Genomic DNA, 9979 nt, shown 5'->3' with positions numbered 1-9979 from the left:
CAGCCAACGTGCTCCTCTCTGGCACGCTGTACTCTCTTCCATGTCATTTCACACCTTTCTGACACCCACCCCCATATTGCATCTTCACCATGAATTAGTGCATTTATCCGGTGACTCTTAAGAAGATTGTGCAGTGACAATCACAAATATGAGGACAGTTGCTGTGTCAGTGACTGTGTGCATGTTGAGGATGACCTTGCTGTAAAAACCTGTGATTCAGAGGAAATTAGATAAGGAATTGTAGGAGAATTACATAAATACTTCCTCATTTTCTCTGTCATTCTGTATTTCTGTGCCTGCACAACCTAAATATCTGATTTGTTTCAACTTGATTGCCTGCAATTGCTTGAAAGAAGCATATACAGTAAATGTATGAATACTATAATCAATACAAAAACAGTTGACCGAGTGCTGCTCTGTTGACAGGCCAGAATGACTGCACAACCTTGTGCAAAAAGTTGCAAGCATAATTTTTCATTTCACACTGTGTATTCACTGACACCCTCTCTTTTTGTTCCCCTCAAGCATAATTTAATCAATATAACAAGCAGATTGAATATGAATATTGGCTTGCTGCATCACCCATCGTCTCTGCTCTGCACTGCAATTCTTTTCACAACATTATTATAATTCATGACTGGCGCAGAGAGCACACAGTATGACAAGACGTGAATTGGCTTTGTATGGGTCAAGGACAGAAGCTCTGCCATCGCGCATAACCCCCAGTGGATGATGGTGATGACTAACACTGCTCTTTAAAAAGAAGAGCAGCCTCAGACTTGTGAAGAAGAACCTTTAATAAACCTAAATAAAAAAAAAGATCCGTCTTTCCATACTGAAGGCTGTAAACTGTCTCTGACGCTTCTATGTTTTGTTTTGCTGCCTTCATTCAATCATCATTACATGACATCATTTCCCCTTGAACAGAAACAATAAATAGGACACATTAGCCTCAGCCTTACTTCTAAAGGCACTCTGGTATTGTCTACAATTATTGCAATTATTTAATGACTGACACAATGTGTGTTACAGTTATAAACATTGTCAATTTGCGCATGCTGTCTCTGTCTTGTCATATCTAAACTGTGCTGGCTGCCTCCACCAGACGGAAATCAGAAACCTAATCAACTCCTAGACCCAGACAAATCGCTGTTGCATAACTAATTGTCAGCTGAAACTGCTGAACCTCTGCTTGTTATTGCCTAATACTGCTACTACTGTGAAACAAAAAAACTAAAACAGATGGAAATAACATCTTGAGAGGGGAACTGTGAGACTTTCCTTTAGCAGCTATAGCTACTGAGTGTAAATATCTGTCAATCACAGCTATCATGCCTGGGGAAGTCTCATATTTAAAATTATTAGCATTGCAATCAGGGAGAACTCTTCACAGTTTTACATTGGGAATGATTTATTACCTTGCTAATGATGTGAAGAAAAAAAAGCACTAAATGGATTTGGCAAGCACCAGTAACTTTGCAATCAGAGGCACTGACACTATGAGTATTGTTTGAAGTGATAAACTATTGGTGTGACTAATTAATTTCTTAGAAATCATTCAGCCAACTCTAAATAAATTCTATATTGGTTAGATACTATTTTGATTTATTCCATGAGTCATTTACATTTAAGTGTCGGTGTATCATCTAACCCTTCCACTGTCCACCTACAATCACAAAGACGTTATGCAGAGAAAAAAAGGAAGAAAAAGACAAGAATGTAACAGAAATATGCATGATTTTTATCCTCAAATAAGGGACTGTATGGAAATTACTGCGGTGAGGAGGGGGGCTGAATCATACATTGTATTTTATTTTTAAAAAACAAAGCCTTCCACAGCATTATCAATATTTTCTTTGGACTTGGAAAAAAATTGCAATACCCTCAGCACTAACATCTGTCCCCTTGAAAATACACAAACCATGGTTAACTAATTTGCAACAGCAGATACTTTTGGAAGAAAACATACATATAAACTATATATACTATATAAATATAATGTCTATGAGACAGTGTTGCAAAACTATATATTTATGGCAAACACAACGAAATAGTGAAAATACAACCACCAAATGAGTGAACCAGGCCCAGGTGCCAACTCTCTTCGTGCTGATGGATTTGCGCACAGCAATTAATGAAAACATATATAATTGTGGGATGAGAAAAAAAACTGAAACATCCTCTCGTTATCTCCGGACAAATATAGAGTACCCTCCCTTGAGCAAAAACAAAATGTATATAACCCTTCCCCCTTTTCTGACCCCTCTCCCCCCAATATTTTTCATACAGTGCCTAAATCCTAAAAGGTATACAAATCTAGCTGAACCGGCTCTTCATCGCAATCACTATACCTATAACAGTGTACTTATTATTAATAGCCATTATTTAAAAAACACATATTTAAAACTGACATACCTACTGACGTGTGTTTCTCTACTCAGAGAGAGCAAATATCTTGTGTGACACAGACTTGCAGGCCACAGCATGGCTCGTTCTGTTCGGCACCAGGACTGCATAATACCACAGCAGGGCATCAGTGACTTCTCCACAAATTAATAACACATAAACGTACATGCTGCACTATCACATTTCATTAAGGAAATCGTGTAAGAAAAAAAAGCCACAACAACATTTCAAAGCCTGCCCGCACACTCACACTCACACTCACACACTTTCAATTTGCCACAAAGACACATCTTATTATGTCTAACAAAATTTTGACTTTAACACAGAGTCCAAAATTAATCAGGTTGCTGGCTGCGCAATCTCTGAGTGCTGTGAAGGAAAGGGAGCTTGCAGTTTTCTTCTGTTCCAGTCTCCCCCCTGTAATGACTTGATTCTGCTGCTTATTCAGTCAAAAGCACACAGGGAATATTGATCAAAGTCTTTGTAAATAGTACAGATGTCCTGTCCCCAGAAAATTGACCACTTAAGAAATGATGTTGTAAGATTTAATTTTACGGTTTCTTGGTGTCAGAGCTATACCTTTTGTCTGTTTGCTAGTTTGTGTGAATTCAGCGTCCTACAGAAGAGCATCAATAACAGAGAAAGGTCCCCCTCACACAACTATTAATCTACAATGTTTCATTGCTGCGGTGAAACAATAACATCTTGTGTGACGGCAAAATTACATGACCACATGACATAGAAATTGCTCTAATTTAGTATTTATAGAGTATTTATAGAGACTAATAATAGTCCTTGCCTATCCAGGAGTCAGCAGATAACATGAGTTCACACCTAAAGGCTAAACAGGTCTGACTGATATGCTGATATACGTGGCTTGGTGTGTGATTGTTGGATAGCGATGCAAAGTGACAGCCAGCAGAAGCTCAGTCCTCCTCTGTGCTTCAGCTCTGACAGCTGCAATAACAAATAGGTAACTTTACCAAAGCCTCAGCACGTGCGTTTTCTTTTAGTTCCTCTCAGATCTAATGCTGTATACGCAGAAAGATACTGGCAAACTGGAGAAATAAAAGTCAAGATATAATGTGGAACGTATTCATTTTTTCTCTGACCTTTCAGAAGTTATGAAGTATATCAGGTCATATCAGAACTGCTGTTGTGCATTAGATATTACAACCTGATAGCAGATGTAAAAATATAAAACACTTCCACTCATAACAGCAGTGGCATGACTGCAAGTATGACAGTTCAGTCAATACAAGCTATTTAAATTCAGTAGCTTAAATATTTAAAATGGTCTGCACTCTGTATTCCCAGCCATGAATGTGTTGGGTTTGGGGAGGTAGCGTAATGCTTCCCATGGTTTCCACTGGGCTTATGAGTGATGCGAGTAATCATGCTGTCTGTACAGACTAATCATGAGTGATTCTCCCCGAGGGGAGAAAACATAAGCACAACAACAGCAACAGCAGCAGCATTTTGTTTGTGTCGGCTACTGTACGTCTAGACCCATTTCTCTCTCTTTTACAACACATTTCCACCACATCTCAAAATTGTGTACAGAGAAAGATGTGGCTCATCATATACACTCAGCCTGCTGCCATTAGAGAGAGCACCTACCCTGCACACATACATTATAGTATTTTTAGTCCTCCTCATTTGGGGGATAGATAGCCCTCTAATCTCTGTATATCATCACAGCTCCTGCAGCAGTAGCAGGTGTCATACACTGTTCTCCCACCCAGCCGTAACTGTAATTTAACTTAGTGAATATACTTCCTGAACTGCTGCGTAAGTCATTTCATGCCGGCGGGGTGTTGCTGTCCCACTTGGACTATTGTTGTTGAGATTGAGTGTTGTTATCAGGGTTGCTGTGTCAGAGTTGTGTAGGTATACAGGCTAGATAACTGTCAAGACCAGAATTTACTGCCGAGCCCTCTGGAGGTGTCGTGGGCTGGATTCAAACATGTGTGAAGGGATGTGTCTGTTTGATAATCCCTGCGACCTCTCCGCCCCTACTGCCTCCCTCCCCTCATCTTACACTCGCTAAAAGTTAGGCTACTCACCCTATACTGATACAATTACATCAGATCCGGATTGTTTTGTGCACATCTAAGACTTTCTGTAACACAAAAGCTTATAACTCTTTCACAACTACACTCTGAACTGTTGATGTTAGTCACTCTTGTGCTTCTTTTTTTCTGTCTTTGTCTGATTTCATCTGGAGAAAAACTGAAGGAACTCAGACTGAAATGACTGTCTATGTCACTATTGCCTTCTTTTTTCTATTTTATAGCAATACATTTGCTCCCACGTGGCTCCAGTGTAACAACAAGACAAGAGTCTACAGCCAGGCTAGCGGCTCTGTGAGGCTATTTAGGTACAGCTAAATGGTACATGCTCACAATGACAATGCTAACTTGCTGATGTTAAGCAGGTTTGGTTTTACCATGTTAACCACTATAGCACTAAAAGTATAGTTGAGGCTGATGGGAATGTCATTAGTATTTGGTCATAAACCAAAGTGTTGGACCAATTGAATTTTGAAGCTGATGATGCATGGGAGATGGGAGCACAAAAGTCATTCATATACATCATCACATGTGGTGCTACAGGAATAGTCATAGGATCACCAAAGTCATAAGGATTCTTCCTCTGGTAACCATGAATGTCTCTACCGAATTTGATAGCAATATATTCAATAGTTGTTGAGATATTTCAGTCTGGACCAAAGTGGCGGACCGACCGAATGGCCGACAGAATGACCCACTAACATCCATCCATAGAGCCATGCTGCTAGGATGCAAGGCTAAAAACTCTTGTGCATCATGTTGAGAAACATGCTCACCTGTGGATAGCGAGAAATCTAATAAGAGGCTTTGAACAAACATCCCCCATTAAAGAAAGATAGATGAGCTTGCTGAACTCCCAAAATGAGCCAGATAGATTTTAATTACTGCTCTTCATCTTAGGAGGACACACATGATCTATCTTTAGAAGGAACAGTGAGGAGGGAGGCTTCAGAGCTTTTGTTCAGCACACTGGCCGTATTCTTCTGACTGTGCCTGCTTTGTGCCGCGCTGATGCTGGTCGCTTAAAGGCGGATTTTGTAAAGGTCACATTGCAGAGTGCATAAAGACTGCTGCAGTTATGAACACTGCAGACACAGCCATAGGAGGATTTTAATGTGTCTGTCTTCAAATAAACAATTACCCCTAAGAAACGCTCTCGAACAGACTGCACACTTGCACATGCATGCGCCAATTTCAGCAGACACGCGCAGGTGCATGATACTAATGGTTTCTGATGCTCACAGCAATGGGCTACAGACAAAAGGCAACTACAGATAAATGAGTGCTTTGATGAAAACTGTAAAAAGACACACCTGCTTGGCATGAACAGTCAAATATTTGTGTAATTATGGATTTACATGACATGGTGTCAGCTGGGCAGCTCAAGCAGCTGTACCCTATTGGAAATAAACATTAACAAATTGAATGCCCAAAAAAACATGCATGTGTTTTACAAACCAACATGGTACCAGTGAAACTATTTCATCTAGGGATGAGAAATGTTCCAGATGCATTACAAACCCTCAGAGATGAGGTTTTATCCGGCTAAACGTGAGCAGTATTGATTAAATATTGACCCACAGCAAATACAGAGTTCTCAAATTAATGTATCTGCATGTTTGCGTGTGTGCATCAATGTGTTCACACAGATGTAATTGACACCAACACAATTACCCAGGCGGCGAATGTAAAAGATAACAAGACAAAACTTGACCGCTGCTATAGGATATCAAAACCATCTTAAATATGTCATCAGCCCTGCTGCTGGCAGGTAATTGCATCACTCCAGTGGTTTAGTAAGGTAATTTCATGGAGGTGAGAGCAGTCAGTCCTCTAATGCAGCTCTGCTAACACAGGCCACAGGCCATGGGGAGTGGGAGAAGAAGTACCTCAGGGTTGAAGGCAGGCAGTGATAAGAGGAATGTCCCAATGAAGACAATGTCTAATTGATTGAGCTGTAAGGCTGTACAACAATGCGAATAATGGGTTTGACATATTGGCATTGTTTGATGAGCTGCTGGGCGGCAGGTGGAAACAAGAGGCTGTTGTTTTGGATGTGATGAAGCATTACTATATGCTGGAGCTAATTAAAGCACTTTGACAAATGGCATCCCTTTAGGCAGGGTAAGAATTGGGCAGGAAAACAGTTTCCTCACACCTTGCTTTGTGCACCAGTGCGCAAGGGGAGCGCGCAGAGACGCACGCGCGCGCAGACACACACACACACACACACACACACACACACACAGAGGGAGAGAGAGGGAGAGAGGGAGAGAGAGGGAGAGAGGGAGAGAGAGAGAGAGCGCAAACCTCCTCTGGGCGCCTCATTACTGCCGTCCAGTTGTCGTGCGCTCCCGTGTACCTGCTTTGGAAATCTTCTTCTTCTCCGCGCGCTTTACACTCTCACCTGGATTTTTAGACATGGAGTTCCCCACTCTTCCTCCCGACGCTCTTGGCGATTTCAACGAGCGCTACTCGTTCTCCATAATTCCTTTCAATGTGACGTTCTCCGAGGATCTGCTGCGCGTGCCTTCAAGGAGCAACGAGACGAACAGAGCTGCGACCAGGGACACCACAAGTCTCATCATCGCCGTGTGTATCACGGCTCTCTACTCTCTCATCTGTGTGGTGGGGCTGCTGGGGAACCTGCTTGTCATGTACGGGGTGGTCAGGTAAGAAACACATCATCAACAGAGAAGCAGAAACTAATCAGTACAAGAAAAACATTGAAAAGGGAGAGAAACATATTGGTTATTCGTGACTAAGTTGATGTTTGCTTTTAGAATTTGTTGCTTATCAGTGAAAAGCGACACACACACACACACACACACATATATAATAGTACTACTAACAACAAGACCCACTATGGGAATTATAAATATATATTTTTACATCATCAGGGATTATTTTAAATGCCCTCAATGAACCCTACAAACTCACTTCTGGGTATATTTGATATTCTAGGACTAGAGTGTAATAGTCATTTTAAAGAATGGAATATGTCTAAAAAAAGATTAATTTTCACTGCTTTTTATGATGGTGCTTTGTAATTTCCCACAGTTTCAGTGTGTCTGAGATCCACTCTCCAACACACCCATCCACAAACACAAACACACACACACACACACACGCACACACACGCACTTCCAAGCAAGAAGGGAGGGGAGGGCGCTTACCGATGAAATTACTTCATTGCACCAATTATTCCTGTCAGGAATGATGTTGTAAACTCAGGTGATTCATTTGCATGGGAAAGTAAGTAGCATGTTGAACCCCTCACCTGCAAATCAAAAGCAATGACTGCTGTGCTGCGTCTCACTAATTCATGCATTGGAGATTTTGAGGATCCCTGTCATGATTTGTTGTTGAACTAATGCAGCTTAAATGAGAAAGCAGTGACGGTGATGGGTTGCCCTCCAGTGTCAATCAATCATCTCCCTGAGCTGCTTCTTAAATCCCTGGTGAAATGTGTGCAAGATGAAATATGAGTGCCTGTACTTTGGTTTGTCAATTTCAAAACAATCAAACAAAGTGAATATAAAAGACGTTGTGCCCACTCTCTCCCTGGCAAAGCAATTACACAGTGAGATCAGTACACGTGTGTAATGTAATGAATCCCTTTATGTGCGCGATTAAGATAAAAGGTAAAGCATCCCTTTGTCTTCCCTCGTCCCTTTATAGCCTGTTGCTGCAATTTAATTAAATGTGACTGTCATATTGTGGACTCATCTTTAAACAGCCAGACAACATGTTCAGCTGCTATTCAGACTGGTCTCTGGTAAAAGATTAAAAAAAAACTACACTGTGGATCTGAAATCAAGGAGGAGTTTTGGAGGATTTTTCCGTGGTGAATCGACTCATTAGAAGTGCGGTTTAATGGAGGCTTACAGTCACTTTGAGCGTTGAAGCTCTCATGCATTTAGTGTAGTGCCTGAAAAACATTATGCATCTTAAAAGCTCTTTTAGTTGTTCGATATTATTCGAGGGGAAACAGCAGATTGTTGGTTTGAGAGAGGAAATGGATTAGAGCAAACAATAAATTGGTTTCTAGCCTTGAAATGTTTTAATGGAAATCATGAGACAACCACACTCAGCTACTTCTTTGTAGCACAGCAGCAGACAGACCTTGAAATAAAATGAAATCTCCGACGTCAGAATGAATTTAAAGTGCCCCGTGCTTTTCCTCCAAACAACCAGGTACACCAAGATGAAGACCGCCACCAACATCTACATCTTTAACCTGGCTCTCGCTGACGCCCTCGCCACCAGCACTCTCCCCTTCCAGAGCGCCAAGTACCTGATGAGCACGTGGCCCTTTGGCGAGCCGCTGTGTAAAGTGGTCATTGCCATCGACTACTACAACATGTTCACCAGCATCTTCACCCTCACCATGATGAGTGTGGACCGCTACATTGCTGTTTGTCATCCGGTGAAGGCCCTGGACTTCCGCACGCCTGCCAAAGCCAAGCTCATCAACGTCTGCATCTGGATCCTCTCCTCTGCCGTGGGAGTCCCTGTGATGATCATGGCTGTTACCAAGGTGACAGACAAAGGTGAGTATTTCTGAGGTTTGTTGTTAAGATTACCATCGTGTAAAAACTTATCACTTATCAACACAAGCTTTTCAGCACTTTCAGGGAGTAATGAAAGAGAACGCATTTGAGCTGGATTGTTAACTTAAATTAGCCTCTCCACATGGCTCTCTATTAAACCTCTAATTGTTTTAATTCCTCAGGAAACACTGGCTGCATGCTCAGATTCCCCAAACCTGAGTGGTACTGGGACACAGTGATGAAAATCTGCGTGTTCATCTTTGCCTTCGTGGTTCCCGTCCTGGTCATCACCATCTGCTACGGTCTGATGATCCTGCGGCTCAAGAGCGTCCGTCTGCTCTCGGGATCCAAAGAGAAGGACAGGAACCTGCGGCGGATCACCCGCATGGTCCTGGTGGTCGTGGCAGCCTTCATCATCTGCTGGACCCCCATCCACATCTTCATCATCGTCAAGACTATGGTGGTTATTGACCACAAGAACCTCCTGGTGATGGCCAGCTGGCACCTGTGCATTGCGCTGGGCTACACCAACAGCAGTCTCAACCCCGTGCTGTACGCCTTCTTGGATGAGAACTTCAAAAGGTGCTTCAGGGATTTCTGCCTGCCCTATCGCTCCCGTCTGGAGCAGAACAGCTTCTCCAGAGCACGCAATAGCACACGGGAGCCTGTGTCTGTTTGTGCTCGTGCGACGACAGAGAGACCGCCGGCCTGACTAGGCATGGGTCAGTGGGGAGGGGGGACAGTTCAGGAGGAAGACCTCCAGACTGAGGTCACACAGTTCTCCACCACAGGAGTCTGAGTCTGCAGTTGTAGACTTTTGACCTACCATTTATGTAAATTATCGATTGTGTATTGATGTCCCAATAGGTTTGTGACACACAATTTTTTTAGGATTGTCTTTTCAGGATGATCATGCCTGTGTGTGTCTTCACAACCATATTAGGTGAA

The 9979-nt window shown here is 42.3% G+C and overlaps 1 protein-coding gene across 1 annotated transcript; it reads left to right on the top strand.

Moving 5' to 3' along the window:
• Positions 1 to 6899: 6899 nt before the first annotated feature.
• On the top strand, positions 6900 to 9743 carry oprd1b (opioid receptor, delta 1b). The gene is made up of 3 exons (XM_070911508.1): positions 6900 to 7150; positions 8676 to 9031; positions 9214 to 9743. The coding sequence occupies exons 1-3, from the start codon at positions 6900 to 6902 to the stop codon at positions 9741 to 9743; spliced, it is 1137 nt and encodes a 378-aa protein (XP_070767609.1).
• Positions 9744 to 9979: the final 236 nt, after the last annotated feature.

Source organism: Enoplosus armatus, chromosome 9 (genome assembly GCF_043641665.1).
Source record: "Enoplosus armatus isolate fEnoArm2 chromosome 9, fEnoArm2.hap1, whole genome shotgun sequence".
Lineage (NCBI taxonomy): Eukaryota > Metazoa > Chordata > Actinopteri > Centrarchiformes > Enoplosidae > Enoplosus > Enoplosus armatus.
Note: the sequence above shows the minus strand (reverse complement) of the source record. Positions and strands in the feature narration are given on the sequence as shown.